This window comes from Priapulus caudatus, unplaced genomic scaffold, assembly GCF_000485595.1.
Source record: "Priapulus caudatus unplaced genomic scaffold, Priapulus_caudatus-5.0.1 Scaffold0, whole genome shotgun sequence".
NCBI lineage: Eukaryota > Metazoa > Priapulida > Priapulimorpha > Priapulimorphida > Priapulidae > Priapulus > Priapulus caudatus.
The window spans coordinates 531,306-551,655 of record NW_014577061.1 but is presented as its reverse complement, the minus strand read 5'-3'; the positions used below and the strand labels follow the sequence as shown (position 1 = coordinate 551,655).

The following is a 20,350-nucleotide window of genomic DNA, read 5'->3' as shown; positions in this document are numbered from 1 at the left end:
ACGGTGGGAATAAAACATACGGGGACTTTGAGCTTGTGTGATGAACAGAAACAGACGTGTTTACTGGAGTGTTCAGAGGCAAGAGCTTACAACACTATAGCGTGGTTAGGTATGCGCCCCCCCTAGACTAGCATTATATTACATTTATGTAATACAACATGAACAGCGCATGCGCAACAACTGCTCGGGCGAATAGCGCATACGAACAGGTGTCCGATGCTCGGACGAATATCCACCTCCTTACCAGATATGGACTCCAGGCATGGACTGCATAGTCTAGGTGAGGCCGGACTAGCGATTTGTACAAGGGAATGATTGTATGCTTTGACCTGTCTGTAAAGCACGTTTTGATGACCCCTAGTACCCTATTGGCTTTCTTGACTGCTTCCGCACACTGCCGTGATGGTTTGAGCGATGAATGTATTATAATTCCCAAGTCTTTTTCTTCCGTCGCGTTGGCTAGGGGTGCATTGTTCATGTAATATGTGGCCTCTAGATTGCCATGTCCCATATATATGTATACATTTGCATTTGTCCAGGTTAAATAGCATTTGCCAGTCCTCTGACCATTTAAACAAAGAGTTCAGATCCTGCTGCAGCCTGTGTACTTGTTCCGGTGTTCCTACAATCCCAAACAACTTGGTGTCATCTGCAAATTTGGAGAGGTTATTCACCACTGTTTCATCAATGTCATCTATTCAATGCCAGCCTGTTTGATACTTTATATTGAAAGCAAAACAAGTCACTGAAATTATCACATAAACTGTATTAGGCCTGGGGTGCAACAAGTGGACCATGTAATGTCTACAAGTAAATTATTTTTATTTTTCCATGTACATGCACAGTTGATAGTTACGATCAAGATGCCCCCAAAGCAGAGGAAAGATCGTCCCACAAAACGAAGATTCGCAGGGAATCGGTACACTGGCTCCCTGAAAAAAGCTTGCCTAGAGGATGAACCAGCTCTGCAGGATGAGGATGAGGAAGCCTGTGCTTCTGCAAAGAAGGTCACTGTCTCAGAAAAAAGTGCTCCTACACATATTCAGGGCTATCGTCTCTTTGATGTTGAAAATTTATGTGGTGAACTTTATTCAGCAGTTTCCATGTCCCAAGTGTGGTTCACAGCTTGGATACTCAGTGACTGAGTGTCTTGTTGGGCTTAGTTCCTGCTTGAAAATGACTTGTCGTGAGAAAGGCTGCATGGAACGCTTTGATCTGAAATCCCCACCTAACGGAGAGAAAATTATTGCTGTCTAGCCCCAGCTTTATTAAAAGTTCGTAGGACTGGATTGATATGTTCTGGCATCTTACATGGAACCATCGTTCGCAAAGTTCACATTGTAGGGCCTGTTCCCCCTGCTCCACTGGGTCTTTGCAGTCACCACATTCGTCTGGAGTAAATACATCATCGTCTACACGAATATCACTAGGTGTAATACTAGACGAGGCCGGCTGATCTTTTATAAGTGACCTAGTGCTGATGTTCCCGCCTTTAGCACCTCGTTGGCCTCTTCTTTTAGAGTCTGACATAGTTGCTGGTAATAGTTCACACAATATGTATCAACCGTGAAAACACAGTAATATATATCCGATAATTGCAATAGTCTAGTCGAAAATAGTACATGTGCAGTCTTATGTGCAGATAGACGCCACAACAAAGTAATTACTAAATACTAAATAAATTTACTGAGTAAGATTTAAAATTTTTTTTTTTAATACTTAGTAGTAGTACTAGACTTCGTCCCGGCAGCCGCCCCGGTAACACGCAAGAGACGAGATAGTAGGCTGTGTTAGTAGTTATAGCGAATATATAACACTCACACTGTGCTGAATTTGGAAAGCCCACCAACTTATACGTCTACGTGTAAACAAAGAGCAAGTGTAAGTTCCGGCGGGAAAATTCTAAAAATAAAATGGCTGCCGGTAGTTTTGTGAATTATATAGTTTTGTAGTACACAGCACTCTACAAGGTACTAATTATTAGCTTGAGCATTTATTTTACCAAGCGATAAGATACGTAGTTATATTTGTTAGTAGAGAGTTATTTCATGAAAATATTTCAACTAATCCTGATATCACCCGACACCTGGAGCTCTTCCAAAACACGTCATGCCATGACAGCAACGTCCAACTGGTATCTGTGGTCTGTACAGAGCAGAAAGCGTACAACTACAAGGCCGGGTTCTTTCCATGCGCATACTTACTACTTACTTAGAGTTAGATACTATCCCCGTCCGTCCTAGCTGATGTCGGGATCCGGACATGAATGTTTACAGCGTGGCCGGCAATGCTGTGGTCTGTGACACAATGAAAAATCACCCTAGCATTAATAAACTTAAAGCATATACAAGTTGTATTCTATAGCCGGCCAGCTAGAAATTCGTGTTTAAATCACACTGTAAACATTTTTCTCCGGATCCCGACACAGGTTGTAGTATAGCCCTGTAGTGGGAGCAAAGGCTACACCAGTAGAACTATCCTAGGCCTTTAACTTGGGTTGGGTCTGAGAAGCCATCAAAGCTAAAAGTAAAACAAATTTGAGACATAAATCCTCGGACCTGTCCTAATTGCCTCATTGACACACATGATTTCTAACTCTGTTTACTTATGACAATCCCAACACAATCACGCTGTGTATTCACATCTTTATGTGTACATCTCCTAACGAAAAGTAGAAGAGTTCGTCTGTTTTGGGATTGTTTATAACATGTGTAATTGACTCCAGTGAGCAATCTGGGATGAATTGCCTGATTTCCCAACATCCCTTCTTAAATTCCTGAGGAAAACCATGCAAAAAACTGTAATACGTTAAACGGTTTTCTCATCCAATGGAATGTTGTAGAAAGCTTGCTTTACTTATCATTGTTAGTCAGCTCTTGTGCATGTAACTATCAAAGTGTTGAATGGGTGGACCATGACATTGCACTTGGTTGCTATCCCCAAAACAAACGGTTTCTTCTTGGTTCCATTAGGTTTTAACTTGGAATAATTGTCGACTTTCTGGAGAACGCATTCGCTACTATTTCAGTTACGATTGCATCAATCTCCTTTTCAACACTTGCAAGTTTGTGTATTGACTTTCTATGTGTCTGGCTCATATGTTGTGTTGAACTACACATGTGAGAAAATTTTTTTCTATGCTTCCACTGTTTTTTTGCATGCAGTACCTGCTTCTCAAGCTTCGCTATTGTTTCGGCCACAACTATTATGTGAAATATGTCAAGAGTATGTTTGTGTTTGTTTGGACCCCACATTAGGCCAAGACACACTGCAGCAACAACGTTCCTAACGTTCAGCGTCAAACTCAAAGTTGCAGTTACTGGCACCTGCCAAACATTAAGGTCATAATAGGCATTAAGTGGCATTAGGTCAAAGTTCGTCTCATTTCGGGCTACCTAGCATAATAAACACATGCACACGGACGCGGCCGCACGCACATATGCACACACTAACTAACTCACCAGCGCACACATCTACGTGTTGGAGGAAATTTGAAGTATGTAAACTCGAGACTGTTGAATGTTACTTGGGCTTACCATTGATTTCAAGGTCCTGTGCAAAGGATTGCCAATGATGTCTATTAGCTGGGCAGCCTTGAACTAATTAAGTACCTCAGATATTATAAAAGCAAATTTTCCTGAGCACGTAAAATGGTCTGCACAACAGACGTTCAGACAGCTGAGCAACTTAATTTTTTGTTACGAAATGTGTTTGTCACATGCTGACGAGTGAGGTGGCGTGTAAAAACCTGATGCAGTAAACCAGGCTTGACCTTTTTTTTCATTTACAGTATAAACAAACCTCGTCTGCTGCCAACTGCGTGATGATCCCACACACACTGCCATATTGCACTCTAGTGGATGAAGATTTGCTGAATGAAGCTGTAGAGGATGCCAAGGACTGGAACCTAATGCATGGTGTGGATGAAGATAAAGAGAAAAATCCTTGAAATGTGAACTTGTATAGTGTTATAAAGAACATTAGGCCAAAACAAAATGTATGTGTGGTTACCGTTACATGCCGAAAAAAATAGGGTAGGTAGGTAGGGAAAACATTTTATTTTCTTGAAATATTTTATTTACGAACCATGTCCGAAGGATGTGCGTTGTGCCTTTTGAAGCAGCACTTTTTTTTACTTTAAAGAAAATTGACAATAAAATGTTTAGGGTCGCTGGGAATAAGTAGGGTCGGTCCGGAAACCGTAACCACACCTATATTTTGTTTTGGCCTTATGAGAATAAAATATAATTTCCATTTTATTTGCCTTTTTCTTAGTCGATGTCACCATCTCTGTTGTCGTCATTGTCATCTTATTTGCGCTTTTTGACGTATCATCACAATCGTCATCATCATCGTCATCTTCCCTAATCTGGGGGCTTTTGCCAGGAGATGCATTTTTTCTAGCTTTTCAACAGTTAAATTAGTCAATCTGCCTCACAGAGTGATGGAATGCTAAACAGACTTTATCATTCATGATTAAATAAATCTTTAGCAGACAAAAAATACATGAACACGTTTTTATTATATTTCAATGACGTTTTACGCACACATTTATCCATTGTAAAACACACTCGGAGGCATGCAATATTTTGTACAGCTGCCCGATCTGACTTTATCACCGGCTATCACGACAAATCTGAACTTTTTGAATAAAGCGGGAGACACTAATGTGTGCATGCTGCATGCACTACAGAGCGTATTTCATCCATCAATTCTACCGAATTTTTAGTTAATCTTACTTGGGTTATTACTCCTACAACATTAGAATGAAATATTATGCTTGCTTTACATTGTAGGAAATGTGATGAGGACAGCTGAAGCACCCGGGTCATCAGAGGTTGTCAACTATGCACCATTTCTCCTGTATCCGTCACCATTCCCTCGAGTTGGACTTCAGGAGGCAAAGCGTGTCCAGTATGCCGTCAACAAGCTTATTCACTCTGTAGCAACTGACTTTACATTCCTAGAGGAAGTATTGCAAAGGTAAACGATATAGCTGAGAATTTTTGTCTAGCACAGAGGGACACCTGACGACTTGAATCTACCGGAGTAATGTTTGACTACTGTTACTACTGTTGCATACTGAGTAATATTGCATACTTAGTAGTGGTCTGAGAGTAAAATATTAGTCCACTGAATTAGACTACAGTAGAAGTCTGAAAATCCAAACTGCTCGGGGATTAATTGGGTCGGTCCGGATTTCCAGATTTTCCAGATTCTCGGGCAGTAGTTTTAAAATTCGAATTTAAGGAGGAATAAAGACGAGATGAACAGGTATTTTTAATAGTTTATTTATTAGCAAATGCAGTACAGCTTGCTTCATTTATCAAAACGAGCAGTTTAACAAACCAGCAGAAATATAAATTCAACACTTGACAAAAATGTAAACAAAAAAATTTACTACAAAAATGAGCATGTAATGCTTGAAATCATGTTTAAAAATGAACATTGTAAAAGAAAAATAAGTAAACAAATGAAAGCAGAAGGTATTTTATAGAAATTAATTATTTATTTTTAGTTTATTAGAGTATTTGTATAAGTTTGAGAGTTTTCAAAAAGTCCAGATTCTCAGGTGGTCCGGATTTCTGGCATCCAGATTTGTGGACCGTTATTAAAATCATGTCCCACGTAATTGTGTCTATTGGAAATTCATTACCGTCAGTGCAATAAAAAGTGTTTGCTTAAACAAGTATCACTATTTTTAGCTCATCTGACAGTCAGATGCAGCTTGTAGAATCGCATGATCGTCCGTCCGTCCGGGCGTCAACAGTTGGGCACAAATCTTAACCGCTCGACGTACGGTCACGATATTCGGGACGTGGGGGGGTAATCCGAAAACGAGTTGGGATGTCGAAGCTGGGGGTCAAAGGTCAAAGGTCAAGAAGTGTAAAAGAAGCGGGGACATTCACTCCTTAACTTTTTAGGTATAGGAGGAAATGCGAATGCGGCACAAATCTAAACGGTCGACTAGGCTCGTTTATTAGTCGGTGGATAGATCATGGTTAGGAAAAGCCATCACTTTGCCGAAATTGGAGGCTCACAGGTCAAAGGTCAATGGGACAGAGCAGATTTTAGACATTTTCGGAGGACATTGGTCTGACGGGCGATTTGAAAAACTTTTTGTTTCAGCGGTGACCTAGTTATTTTATGCTTTATTGAAAGGACCATGAATGTCCCTTCTGCTGACATTGCGAAAGAGTAAGTGTCGGATCAACCTTTTTACCCTCAAGAGGGTCGTTAACGTTGGATTTGTTGACTGTCTGTTAGAAAGAATTTGACTGCGGGGTTTGCTAGTAGAATCTATACATGCTGGATGTAATGAGCGCTTAAAGTGTCACAGTGAAATTTCAAAAGCTAAATTTGGTTAAAGAAGGTGTATGTTCCTTAAATCGTATAATTCTATGTCATTCTGTACTGTCAGTATGTGTTAAATGATAACGTATGCCACTGCAGTGCTGCCTGCCAGTGCATGTGTTGGTTGCCAGTTTTGCTTGCGTTAATTGCGTTGCAGGTGGCCCAGCGTCTCTATTGCAATTTGCAGCCTGTAGGCTTGCGTATGGTAAATGGATGAGTGTTATAACTATTCTGTCTTGCAAATAGTTGTTTGCCTACTACGTATGATGGAAGCTTCCATTCTTTAATCTGAAGACCTTAAACCGTACGCCGCCATCTCGTGGCAACTTTCATACGATCCAACGAACATTCTTCTTGAGAAGGTTCCTGGATACCATCCTGTGCATTCCACTGGTTCGGCGTGTATGTGAAACACATTTGGGACTAACAGGGTTTACTAGAATCCCACCACTCCACCACAGAGTCACCGCAGTAGACGTTAGATGAGCGCTGTCGCTCTGCGGCACTTGTTTAGTATGATAAGAAGTCATTATTTTATGTGCTTTCAGTTTGCATATTTTGTTTGAACATGCCAGTTAATGTGCTGTCGGTCTGTGTTTCTTACTCATGTGCGTAACTTCTGCCCCCACGTTTCTAAATTGTGTAGAGCATGCATGCAGTAGACACTTACTGACATTTACTCTCTGGGGGAAAAACACATTCATTGCCCTATAGTTCTTTTAAACATCTAAAATATTATACATATCGTCCTTGCTGAATCTCTTTCTGTGGTTACTGCTGTATATTGTCACAGAACACCGTAGACCGGTGCATTTCTTAGCAGACAACTGATGGGACAGTGTATGTTTGCAAGGCCTACTGCTATTCACAGCTTTCAATGCATCACCATCTGTTTATCGGCGCTATAGTATCATGCGTGACCCAATATTTCAGTCGAGTGTCCCGTCTTATTATATACGATCTTTGCTAATAACAATAACTTGTCAGAAATTTATTACAGACCGTAATGTATTGCAGCGAAGGTGAACGTTGTTCTTGATACTGTTAAGTCCATTAAACCAGCATTACTGTAAGTGTAATGGTAACTATCATATTTGATGTTTTTTAATTTATATCTTGTTTAAACAGAGCTATCGTTGTTTTGCAGTGTCATAGAAGTAGATGTCTTTACAAGAAAGTTGTTGGAGATCTGCAGAACTGTACATAAGGAAGGAACGTCACAGGCATGTGTGTTTACTTTTTATTTGTGCATAGTACATATATGGGGCAATGTAAATACAATATAATGTTTCCACGTTCCAATCATATGGGTTTCTTTCCTAAGCTGAAAAACTGTTGGCAGTACATATATTTAGCAAAATTGTGATATTTATATGATATTATTGCGTAAACATGTTAACTAAGCAATACAGAATGTTCTTAAATGTAAAATAACATATATTGGTTGCTTGTTTTTCAGGAGATTCATTTTGGCATGTTAAGGAGTGACTATATGTTTGACACTAATACAAAGCAAATTAAACAGATTGAAGTAAATGCCATTGCATCAAGTTTTGCAGGGTTGGCATCTAAGGTCTCAATGTTCCACAGGTATAAGTACTTAATAGTGCATTACGTCTTTGTTCAAAATCAGATAATCAGGGAAAATTTTATATGTAGATGCAGTATATTGGCTCATGTAAAAACACATGGTGTTGAACACAATCTATTATAACGAATCAAACTTTGGGCATTGCTATTAAAATGTTTAACAGTTGCAACCCTATATAGTTAAAAGTCTTCTGCAGTATATTTCACTGATATTTTAATTTTTCCCTTCCTGAAAATATGGTTTGGTAGTAATATTACATAATAGTACATAGTACAGTAATAGTGCATTATATCTCGTCTATGTGGTACCATGCCAAATAAGTTCATTCCAACATTTCTTTATTGTTTAAGGTGGTTTTTAGAGAGACAGGGTTGGACAGTGGAACAAACAGATAAACACGTAAGTGTATATCCATTTAAACATTTTATCTACCACATACATTATGTTTGGTATAAACATTTATATATACATATTATATATATATTTTGGTATAAACATATAATGTATATATATATGCATGTTGCATATATTTAGTTATGCAGTATTACCCTGGCTTATGCAACTAATGCATCCCAATGGAACTATAAATGCAAGTAAATGCTTATAAACACACAATAATTATTTAATGATGTAACACAGTAACATGACAATACTGGGAAGGAAAAACTAGTTCAGGATTAAAATTATTAGGATAGAGAGGGGGATCACTGTTACTAGCCGACTTGCCTTCATTATCAGTATTGTCATTGGCTTTGGGTGTTTCATGCTCCGATCTGGCACCCGAAAAGTTGGTTGACATTTAAGGTGGACCTTCTTTTTGTACAGTTCCCTGTAGAAGCTAAGATCATTCTGAACTGCTCTGGGAACTTCGAAGTTACACTCACAATTTGGGTCATTAGCAGCAAAGGTTTGCCAGCCCTCTTCTATAAGTGCCAGCCTTTAGCCATTTTTTATAGTCATCTGATGTGGGGTTGGTGGAATTCTTACAGGGAGTAGGAACATACATTCTCTAATCACGTGAAGAGTAGAACACTAAAACACACTTGACTTGCTACATATGTATTACGTTAATTTTACTATGAGTGAACATGCTACTTTTCGTGTATATAAACCTGCTCATTCTTTTACAAAATTACACGAGAGTGAATTTGCATTTTGTGTTACAAGAGTGAATTTGCATTTTGTGTTACAAGAGTGAATTTGCATTTCGTATGTTTAGTGGTCATAGTTTACAAATTACGTATGAGTGAATTTACATAACCTGAGTTGTCATAACCACGGACCTTGACTCCTTTTCGTCTTACGTGCTTTGTCCTCGCAATCAAATATTAATTTATAAGCCATCCCGCACATTGTTCTAAACTCATTTTCCAGCTACCAGAGAACACTGCTGCAAGTGGGTTAGCCAAAGGTTTGATAGAGGCCTGGAAACTTTACAATAAACAAGAGTAAGTGGTAGAATTTTGCTTGTTTTAGGACATCCAACAGACCAATTTCAATAAAACATCCGACTATTACCCAACTTAATCGTATTTTTATAATTTCCAGTGCTGTGATTCTGTTTGTCGTGGAACCTGAAACCAGGAACATATTTGATCAGCGTGATATTGAATATGAGGTCTACAAACAGCAGCCACAAGTACGAATAATAAGATGTACCATGTCAAAGGTTTCAAAGGCTTCACTAGACTCTAACTCCAAAGCACTACTTATGTAAGTATCGCACGTGTAGCTGGCTAAGAAGCTTACTGCATTTGCTTGTAATTGGTTATCACACCTTTGGATTGCAGCTAGAATCATTGCTGCTAAGTTTATATTTTCATATGTTATAAGTCATTGTGACAGTCATGTGGATGGCAGGTTTGTACCAATTAGTTGAGTGTACCTAAAATGTTTTACCGTCGTTAAATTGAGATTTTTTCTTACTTGGTTTATTATATGTACAGTTATACTGCACACTTATTACCACGTACATAAACTTATATACGATTTACAAACCACTTCAAGTGAAATTTTATTTAATTTCAGAGATGGCAAAGAAGTTGGAGTAGTTTACTATAGAGATGGATATGCACCAGATCAATATACATCAGATGAGGTTCGTATAGTTGATAAAAAAAACTATGGAATAAGCTACACCTTAAACTCTTCACCATGAATATTGACACCTCGAAAGGAGACACATAGCACCATCTTCAGTGGTTATACAGGCTCTCCGTAGTGAGCTGCTGAAATGTGAGATAAGCCTGGCACAGCTGCTGGAAAGAGAAAAAGCAAAAAGTAATGATTAATAAGATATAACTACAACATCTGGGCTGACCTTCAGATACACAAATATGGCAGAATCTCTCTATTTCGAATAGCAGTGTACAGTCATAGCACATTGCATCAAGATCTGACCACACAAAATCCATAGTCTCAGGAGAGTACGATGCTGCCTCCGATGGTGATGGATAAAGCAGATATAGCGTAGCAACCAGGTGGAGCAAACTGGACGTTAAAATAAAGTCATATAGTGATTTTTATGAATCTATCAATAAATCTTGTGTTTTGTGCTTTTTGCAGGTTTGGCAGACTCGATTAAAAGTGGAGCGAAGTTCAGCTATTAAATGCCCATCGATCCAGTATCACCTAGCTGGAACGAAGAAGGTACAGCAAGTACTGTCCAAGCCTGGCATGTTGGAGAGGTTTCTAGATGCTGAGGAATCAGCATTAGTCAGAAAGACATTTGTGGGCCTCTATAGCCTAGATATGGTAAGAATCATTACGTCCACATGATAGTATATACAATTTCTGCACACGGTTGTTCTTATTTTTCTCATTTTTTTACTGCCAAATTATACACAGATTGGCAATTTTTAGAATAAATAGTTCTAGTTTGATCACATTTTTGCAATAAAATTTCCTGTAATTGGTTTGCCTACATATGTGGACAATGCTAGTGGTTCTGTTCTGATATTGAGCAACAGACATAATGAGTATAACCTTTTGAATTGCCAGAATTTGCTGCAGTGCGTTAAGAATCTGCTTGCATACGTCTTTCCACTAAATTTGCTCCTGTTCTTAGTGACAGGTTCTTGCACGCAATGGAAACTGTTAATGTTAACTGTCTTCCATATTCTAGTTCAGCATGACAATCAAGTTTCTTTCTGTATGCCAAGTGCTCTAGTGAACTGCAACTAGCACAATCTCAATTGCACAATAGTATTCTCTGCCATAGGACAAAGTTTTCCACTAAATTCGTTAGTGTTCTAAATGACGTGTTAATGTTAACTGTCTTCCATATTCTAGTTCAGCATGGCAATCAAGTTTCTTTCTGTATGCTATCGTGAACTGGAGCTAGTACAATCTCAATCTCACAATAGTATTGTCTGCCGTAGGGCGAAGAGGGAGATGCTGCCGTCGCCATGGCGATGGAAAATCCGGGCAAGTATGTGTTGAAGCCGCAGCGGGAGGGAGGAGGGAACAACACGTTCGGGGAGGCGATCGTGGACGTGCTCGGCCCAATCAGCGACACTGTCGAAAGAACGGCATTCATTCTTATGGAACAGATACATCCCCAATCGCACAGCAACTACATCATACGAGCTGGCAACCCACCACACGTCGAGAACGTCATCAGCGAACTGGGCGTTTTCGGAGTCGTGATAGGGTGTGTATATACACTCGTGGCCGCCTGTGCTGCGATGCATTGAATTTTACGGTGTGCATGTGTTCGTGCTGCAGCCTGTGTTGCTATGTAGGAGTATGTGGGGACATGTGTGGATTTTGCAGCCCTTGTTATAGTGCTATGCTCGCCGCAGACTACGATTTTGCTCGGGCCGGAGTCGTAAGCCCTCGCACACCATATGCTCGGCACCCGATCGATCGGGAGGCCCCCGCACACTGTACAACTCAAAGTTGGCGCTAACCATGGCGCTCTCGAGGCGTTCAAAGCGGATTTAGCGTGCACTAAGGGTCGGGAGTGCTTCCCCTAGCAGCAAGCAGACGCACATCCAGCATTTTTTTCCAAAATGAAGTTAAATCCAGCTGTTGTATTGTGTTTGCAAAGGAGGCGTCATAGAAAGGGCACTTTAAAAGGGATAGAATCGATTGTACTCGCCACTTGTTCCCAACTTCGCGGCAATTTCTGAAAGGTGTTTGGTCCTTACAACTCTGTTTGCATAATCCTTTTGGGTGCAGTCATATAAACACTCATTTTCAAGCCACAATTCAACAAGATCGTTCTCCTTCCCGTGCGTCCAAAACTCCGCCACTTAGACGGAATGCGCTTCCCATGGCGCTGCTCTGTGATTGGTCAATTTTAGGGGAAACCCCTTCAGCGCTCGGCGGCGGGTCGGATGGCCACGCAGACTATACGAGTCGCGTCATATACCCTCGCACACTATACAACCCGCTCCGCTCCCGATTCAAAATTCGAATCGGCCCAAAATGACCTCCCGATCGTGTCAAACCAGTCGGTAGCCAGACGCCTGGGCTCGGGAGACGATCATAAGCTTCCCGATCCCGCTCGGGTCGTATAGTGTGCGGCTAGCATTAGGAATTCTGATGACATAAATGCGAGTGTACCACAAGTAGTATTATTATGTATGACAATAATAATGTTACTCATATGTTTGTGCGAGTATGTTAAATGCATTGCAGTTTGTGCCATAATGTAATGATGTATGTGTATGGCGCAGTCTGTATAGGTTATGTATTCTCATGTCATGTAAAAATGCATATTGTTATAATTTCTAAGAAATTCCAATCAGTCTGTCAGTATAGACTTGAAAACAACTGGTTTCATTAGTTTCAAATTAACCTGTACTTGTTACATGGTGATGGTGCTTGATGGTTGCTTGTGCTGCAGTTGTTGTTGTTGCTGTTGTTGTTGCTTGTTTTTGAATGCTAATATAAAAAGAAACATTGCTTGCAGGAGAGGGAAGGAATTGTTGCTCAATGAGCAGCATGGACATCTACTACGGACAAAGATGATGGGCGTTGATGAAGGAGGTGTTGCCATGGGTTATGGTGCTATTGACAGTCCATATCTGGAGTGAATACGTCAACCATCCAGATTTTTTAACCCAGCATATGGGGTTCATAGTTTTTTTATGAGGGAAATTTTTTAATACATAATCAGTGTTTCCCCTGGCCAAAAACGTCTGTGAGGTGGTAAATGTTTTTTGGTGTGTTTGCGCATTTCGAGGTCCTAGCAAAGCGAGGCCTTGCCCAGCTAGGGGGTCCGGGGGAATTTTTTTGGAAAAATGGTGCAATTTGCTGCATGCCAAGCTATTTTGCTGCATCATAAGCACTGTTCTTTGGAAGAACAGTAATTTTCGGCAGCGAGGTGGTGTTTTGGACAAATTTCTGTGTGGTGGCTGAGAATTTGAGCGAGGAGCCCCCCTCGCTCGTGTCAATGCAGAGGAAACACTGTATAATCATGGTAATGAATGACGACTATACAGATGTGATACCAATGTTAGGGTAGCTATTCTTCGATGTAATCTTGTACGAAAGTTGTAGCCGACATCAAGTCAGAGATATAATAGTCGAGATATCAAAGCAGAGATTAATATAGTTTGTTCTTATCAACATATATAGGTGACATTGTCCATGCACAACTGTATATCCCATATTATGATGGGGTAGACAATCAACGCGTATGTCAAGGTGTGTTGAATATGACTATTCTTCATTCCACAAATACGTTAAGCTATGTGATAGATTTGCAATGTGATTGTGACAGCTATAAGCTATGGAGGTACAAACAGAATAATAAAAAAACTGCTATGAAGAACGACGTTCTTTATTTTCTGTAAGAACAAATATTACAGTCACATAATGACCATGAAGAAATGTAATACACCATGTATAAAAAAAAGAAAAATATGCACTAAAATAAAAAATGTACACATTACTAACACGGGGGTCTACTCATTACAACTAATTGTTCGTGAGGGGGAGGGAGGATCACAACCACATACGGTTACTCTGCTAAGCTTTCACATCTTAAAACAATTATGCAATGGGAAATAGCTTCGTACAGAGTCTGAAGGTATGCCAATAGTTGGCCTACGACATCCTCGTTGCTGGAATGATTGACGATGGCCATACTACCGAGGGTACAACCTTACGCCTTCACTAGGTCCTCTTGGCATGCAAATCTGACATTGAAATCTATACTGAAGCAACCGTACAATGACGCGACACTGATGGGTTCCCTGACACAGGGTATTCCCTGCAATCATGAATTTCCTAAGAGTACCTACTTGTAGTGATAATGAATACTGCTTTCTACAGAGACTTATTCCTGTGCTTGTGTTCGACCTCGTCGCTTCTAGCTTATAGCCTAACAACAGAAGAGTTCTCAGGAAATGTCACAAATGCAATATAATGAGATTCTAGTTTCACATTAAAATTTGGAACCAAGTCAGCAAGTTTTCTTGCTGCTACACCTCTTCCTTCATTTAGTGTGTCTTACTTAAAAACAGAAATGCAAGGTTCCCCATGGTTACAACGCTATGTGTATATCACAATAAATACATAATTACAGCCGTCTACTAATTTGAGTGATTCTCATCGATTAAAATCATTTAAACAATTTACTTAAAAATCGTTATCGTGATCAGTGTATAAAACAGCCTTTACCTAAAACGCGCTGAATGAACATAAGAAAAGGGGACGAGTCAACATTGTGGAACACAAGAAAAACCTGTCCATGTCACGCATGTTTGCGAACTGTTACCGCTCAAAAACTAGGCCTTTATCTCTGACTAAATGCGCTTTGCTGCAACATAAAAAATAAAATAAAAGTCTTCGCATACTCAAGTAGCGAGGTAGCAGCTAACACTAGGGAGATATTATGTTGTGTAAAACGACGTGGTGCCTTTCGCATTTATCAAAAGTTTATATCAATGTCTACACTGCTATATACGTTCGTTAAAGCTGTTTTGTGTGCACAGCTTTAAATGTCTACACAGATGTAGGCCTACATGATCCGTTGACAATGGCATGCAAAACTGTGAATAACATTTACATTATACTTTCACTCACTATCCACATCTCATAACACATTTTGCTAACAACCTTTCCATTGATACCTATAGTCATATAGAAATCATTTCCCGAAGCATTTCTTATCACCGCTAAGATTTTTAATGATCATCCGTAATTTATTGTTTAATCTCCTCCTTGCGTCGCAAAATCACTGACTACACCTTCATCCCTGGCCTAAAGTAATATTCCCGAGCTTCTTGGAAACGCCATTATCTCATCCTGCTATTATCTGCCATTATAATCTCATGACGATGTTCACACAACGTCTTGGCAGCACAACCCAGTGACAGTTTCCGGCCACAAATCATATACACACACAGATAAAGACATGGCTTTGGCAGTGCAGCGGCAAGCATAGGCACCGTTAGGGATGTTACCAAGAGCTAATAATGTATTATTAGCTCTTGATATTACTGCAAAGATACTCACATAGAATGGCAGTGTTATTCACTAGATGGGCGCAATCAGTGCTACTGTAAGATGCTGATCGGTGGTACAGGGGACCGAAAAAGGATTGACGATTTTGTTGGCATCACTGTTTTACACAAATTGCTAGACAATTTTGTACATGGTTTCATAAACAAAATGCGAACGTGTACAATGATACAACAACTAAACAGCTATCACACACACGTGCCCACACACAATCACTGTTAAAAGATGAGGCCAGAACGCAAGGCTCTGCCACTCGATGTACATGTTTTGTCAGTAACAGGGACTATCTGCAAGTTACCGGTGGTTAACCATAAAAAGGCATGTCTGACTGTTACCAGCGGTTAACCGTCAGCAAGTGTATCTGGGTGGTACCTGTGGTCAACTAGCACCAGGTCTACCTGGGTGTTACCTGTAATCAACTAGCACCAGGTCTACCTGGGTGTTACCTGTAATCAACCAGCAACAGGTCTACCTGTGTGTTACCTGTAATCAACCAGCACCAGGTCTACCTGGGTGTTACCTGTAATCAACTAGCAACAGGTCTACCTGGGTGTTACCTGTAATCAACCAGCAACAGGTCTACCTGTGTGTTACCTGTGGTTAATCATCAACTACTAGAAGGCCTACCTGAGAGGGATCCATGGTTACTGATCAACAGGTATACCTACAAGTTACCAATGTTTTACCATTAGATAGTCATGTACTGGTTATCTGTAGAAAACCACGACAGGTACCTGTAGGTAACCTGTCAATAACCATCAGTGGCATTACCTGCAGGATACCTGTGAATCCAGGATTCATCATCACCAGAATATAAGTGATGATACATAATATGAGGAAATATATCAAAACTTATCTTACACCATTCTGCATCTTTTCTGTTGAACCACACATGGTTTTAACACCTTCTAGCAGTGCGTCATCTTTTACATATGGTTTATGTGTTCTACATCTGTACATTATTTTAGTATAAACACACCCCAATTGCTGAACAACTGAAGCGCCTATCACTACATCTATGCAGCTTCAATATTTAGATAACATTAACATGTACGCAACAGTCAGAAGTCTCGAGTCCCCTTGTTAAATGCTTTACACCAATAATATCAAAGCTTATAATTCACTCAGCAATAAAACATCATAATTTTTCATGATTTGCAACTGTACAGCAATGGACACATTCACTTCTCAAAACTACAGCAATAGATATCTCGGCAAACATCTCATGATACCGTGGCACTCAAACATCCTGCAAATATTGTTCATACTGCTGTACGGTTTACAGTGTCAGCTACGTGAACGGACATTTGCCTACCATAGATTGGCCCACACAACGGAAAGAGACCCACCTAGAGCGACACGAAGTAGACACATCACAAGTTGATCCCGATTTTGTTTTTACAAAACATTTGTTCAAATTAGGTCCACGACAGAAAGCCTGGCCTCCACTCTAAACAACAGCCTTCAGAAAACAAGAGGCTGCTATGTAGTCATTCTCCCTGCAGAATGAACCTATCACTATATATATACATACATATATATAACATGTATATATATTACATAATATGTGTATATATGTATAACATATAGAAGCACACCAGACGTTCTCTTGCTTAGAGGGAGCCACTGTAGCCACATCACAAGCTGCTTACTGATTATTATTAACAGAGAGTATTTTACACATGGAGCACGCTAGCTGGGTAGTAGCTGCTGCGACAATCAGTCCTTGTCGTCTGGTCGACGACTCTCAGCCAGCTGTACGGACCTCGATCCCGGTCCCGAGGCGCACTCCGTCCACGCCGAGAGTGCCTCCGTCGCCAGCATTCAGTTTTGGACATTCGTTCACTTCTGTGAGAACCTCGGTCGCCGACGAAGCCGATCTCTCCGCTGACCGGCGGTCAGTCTCGGCGCGTCGGAACGTCAATGCGCGCGCGCGCGGCGATTGACTCAGTCCTCCTCGCCTCCATACATCTCGGCGAGCTTGTTGAAGCGTGGTCCCCAGTTGTTCAGCCGGTCGAAGTCGAGGTCTTCGTCGTCAGTGCCGCTGGCTAGTGAGCTTAGAGAGCCAGCGGTGCTGCCACACCCCTGCAGCGGAGAGAAGCAAGAAAATGTTGGATGTTTATGAATGAAAATGCGACGGTGGACGGACGGCAGTTGTGGAAGAGTGTTGCGAGAACATGAGAACACGGAAAGCTTTTAACATGAGAATGCTGGCGTTTACTTAGAGAGCCAGCAGTGCTGCCACACTCTTGCAGCAGAGAAGACACTCGGTGAGAACATGGGTGCATGCGGGAGGCTCAGTGAGAAAATATGTGTGCGGGAGGTTCAGTAAGAAAATATGCATGCGGAAGATTCAGTGAGAAAATAAGTGTGCGGGAGGCTTAGTGAGAAAAAATATGTGACAGTGGACGGATGTCAGTGGTGGAGGAGAGGCGCGAGAACACAAGAACACGGAAACCTTTTACGAGGAGAATGCAGGTGTTACTTGAGGGCGTGTTGAGAAGGATCAAGATAACACAGGCATCATAGAGTGACAGTGCAGGTGTTGAAAAGTTGACAAAGTTGGTAAAAGATGGTGGGAAAAAGATAATATTCTGGGCACAGAGTATTTGATCCATCATACCTCGTACGCGTAGTTCCGGACATCGTCCCTAGGGGGCGCACCGGGATCATCGTCGGCTTCGTCTTTGCGATTTTTAATGAAATCTTCTATGTCAGGATGTTCTCCTGGCGCTGAAGTGAAACAATAACGATGAATCATTAAAAATAATCAATTACACTTGGCTGACCTACAGTGAGACCTACCATTTAGCATTCACTGTCTAATGGCAGCATAGGAAAACCAGTAAAAATAACCTATTATATATACTATATAGTAATAATATATATATTATATATATATAATATATATACCTTGTTATTTTACTGGTAACAATATCTGGTGGTATATATATATTAGTATATATATATCCTGTTGAAAAAGATTAACCTATTTTTTAAACTTAAAATTAGTGCCTAAGTTGGTGGATTTCCTTTGGCAGAAGTATAGGACTGTTAAGAGTCTTAACAACGTCTGACAACCGTACACACACGTGAGGCCCTGCCGAGACACGATGCACTTACGATACTGGGGATGAGCCTTGCGCACCGGCCGTGCACTCTCTAGTGGAGGTACGGTGGTCGGCGGCCGGTGGTGGTTGGGCTTGCTGGCTTGGTTGCTGCCCGGTGCGTCTGAATCAGCAGGCTTGCGCAGTTTGCTGATGTCATACGCATCCTGGTCATCCTCCCCGCCACCCTCATCCTGACACAAGACGAAAATATGCTCTATGTAATGCTAAGAACATTTTCTGGTACAGGCAGCAACGACAGAATGAACTTGCTGCCGTACACAGACTTAGGAACGCCTGTTGCTACACAGTTGTAAGAACACTTTCTGCTACCTACAAACGCAAGAACACTTGCTGCTATACACAGTTGTGAGAACACCTTCTAGAACAAGCAGCAATGGGAAAAAACGTGCTGCTATCTACAAACGTAAGAACACTTCCTGCTACACACAGTCGTGATACAAAAAAGATACTGGTAAATGCAGTGGCAAGAAGTTATTCGAACACACAGTGGCTGGGAAGAGTTACTGGTACATTCAGTGGTCAGAAGAAATACTGGCACACATAGTTGTGTGTTATTGCATAGTGACATCAAGTGTGAATGCCACGTAGTGTAAATAAGAGCATTTGGTACACACAAGGTTGATGTCACATATTGCGCAATGAGTGATGAGGAAGAGTCAATGTTTGCATGGCAAAACGAGATTGTGTTTATTCAGCAAGACGTACCTGGTAATTGATTATATTCTCCCTAATGTCATCATCTGGATCTATGTCATATGGATATTTCTCCTTGGTGCGCCTCCGGTTATACATCACAAACACGAGCACCAATACTGCATCACAAACACACACACACACACACATTAATTAATGGTCACTCTCTCACAGCACTGAATATTTTCTACACACTTTTTAGATACTAAACCTAAGAGAAACTACTTATAAACAGAAAACGCATGGAGAATTTTGAAGTATTTGCTCTCTGGTTACCACTGATAATTAATATTTGAATGGATTTTAATATAAGGCAGCTTAGAAACGAGTAGATATATAGTATGCGTAGAAAGTTAGGTACGTAGTGTGTAGGTAAGTAGGAAACCTTTTATAGGGTCACCTACAGTAACGGCTTTTACACATAAACGAACACTTACTGAGCAGCAGCAGAAGGCAAACAAGTATTGCAGCTAGCGCCCCCTTGCTGAGGTCGAGGGCAACCTCTTCCCGCCGATAGTTGCAGTTCTTGCCTTCCCAACCATCTATACATCTGCAAGTGGGATAACAATTAACACTAATTAACACGAGTAAACATCACCCAAAATTATATCTGACATGTAGGTGAAAACACACATATATCTTGTGTCTTATACTATAATACATGTATAAGGTTGTAGATGTCTGTGAAATACAACAATTCTCGCTTTTACAAAACATTAACATGTCTTCAGAAGTGCAAAATAGCACAATAGAATAATGAAATCAGATAAAAAACAGCATCTCCATTCCATATGCCAAACGTTCACAGGCCAGACTGTCACACATTCATGTAGTCATTCATGTATGGTTAATGTAACATTCATGTAACATTCATGTATCATTCATGTAACATTCATGTAGTCATTCATGTATGGTTAATGTAACATTCATGTAACATTCATGTAGTCATTCATGTATGGTTAATGTAACATTCATGTAACATTCATGTAGTCATTCATGTATGGTTAATGTAACATTCATGTAGCCATTCATGTATAGTTAATGTAACATTCATGTAACATTCATGTAGTCATTCATGTATGGTTAATGTAACATTCATGTAACA

General features: G+C 40.4%; 2 protein-coding genes across 5 annotated transcripts in view; one reads left to right on the top strand and one right to left on the bottom strand.

Annotated features, from left to right (window-relative positions):
• The window catches only part of LOC106819527 (glutathione synthetase-like), a 14,096-nt gene extending 372 nt beyond the window's left edge, over positions 1–13,724 (top strand). For 2 of the 4 annotated variants that reach the window (XM_014825222.1, XM_014825039.1), the window contains exons 2-12: positions 3,791–3,917; positions 4,797–4,983; positions 7,502–7,577; positions 7,814–7,944; positions 8,296–8,344; positions 9,320–9,393; positions 9,494–9,658; positions 9,974–10,043; positions 10,511–10,699; positions 11,326–11,597; positions 12,864–13,724. In XM_014825222.1, coding sequence (XP_014680708.1) covers positions 3,824–3,917; positions 4,797–4,983; positions 7,502–7,577; positions 7,814–7,944; positions 8,296–8,344; positions 9,320–9,393; positions 9,494–9,658; positions 9,974–10,043; positions 10,511–10,699; positions 11,326–11,597; positions 12,864–12,987 — 1,431 coding nt within the window. In that variant the 5' untranslated portion in view covers positions 3,791–3,823 and the 3' untranslated portion in view covers positions 12,988–13,724. Of the gene's footprint in view, positions 1–845; positions 1,008–3,790; positions 3,953–4,796; positions 4,984–7,501; positions 7,578–7,813; positions 7,945–8,295; positions 8,345–9,319; positions 9,394–9,493; positions 9,659–9,973; positions 10,044–10,510; positions 10,700–11,325; positions 11,598–12,863 lie in introns of those variants that run through there. The other 2 variants (XM_014824454.1, XM_014825307.1) reach the window with 2 other exon arrangements.
• LOC106806303 (neural-cadherin-like) overlaps positions 13,719–20,350 on the bottom strand; it is a 135,452-nt gene continuing 128,820 nt past the window's right edge. Inside the window, exons 31-35 of the mRNA XM_014808565.1 lie at positions 19,683–19,795; positions 19,258–19,364; positions 18,545–18,722; positions 18,045–18,154; positions 13,719–17,506 (exon numbers count right to left, since the gene is read on the bottom strand). Of these exons, the coding sequence (XP_014664051.1) occupies positions 17,369–17,506; positions 18,045–18,154; positions 18,545–18,722; positions 19,258–19,364; positions 19,683–19,795 (646 nt within the window). The 3' untranslated portion in view covers positions 13,719–17,368. The remainder of the gene's footprint in view (positions 17,507–18,044; positions 18,155–18,544; positions 18,723–19,257; positions 19,365–19,682; positions 19,796–20,350) is intronic.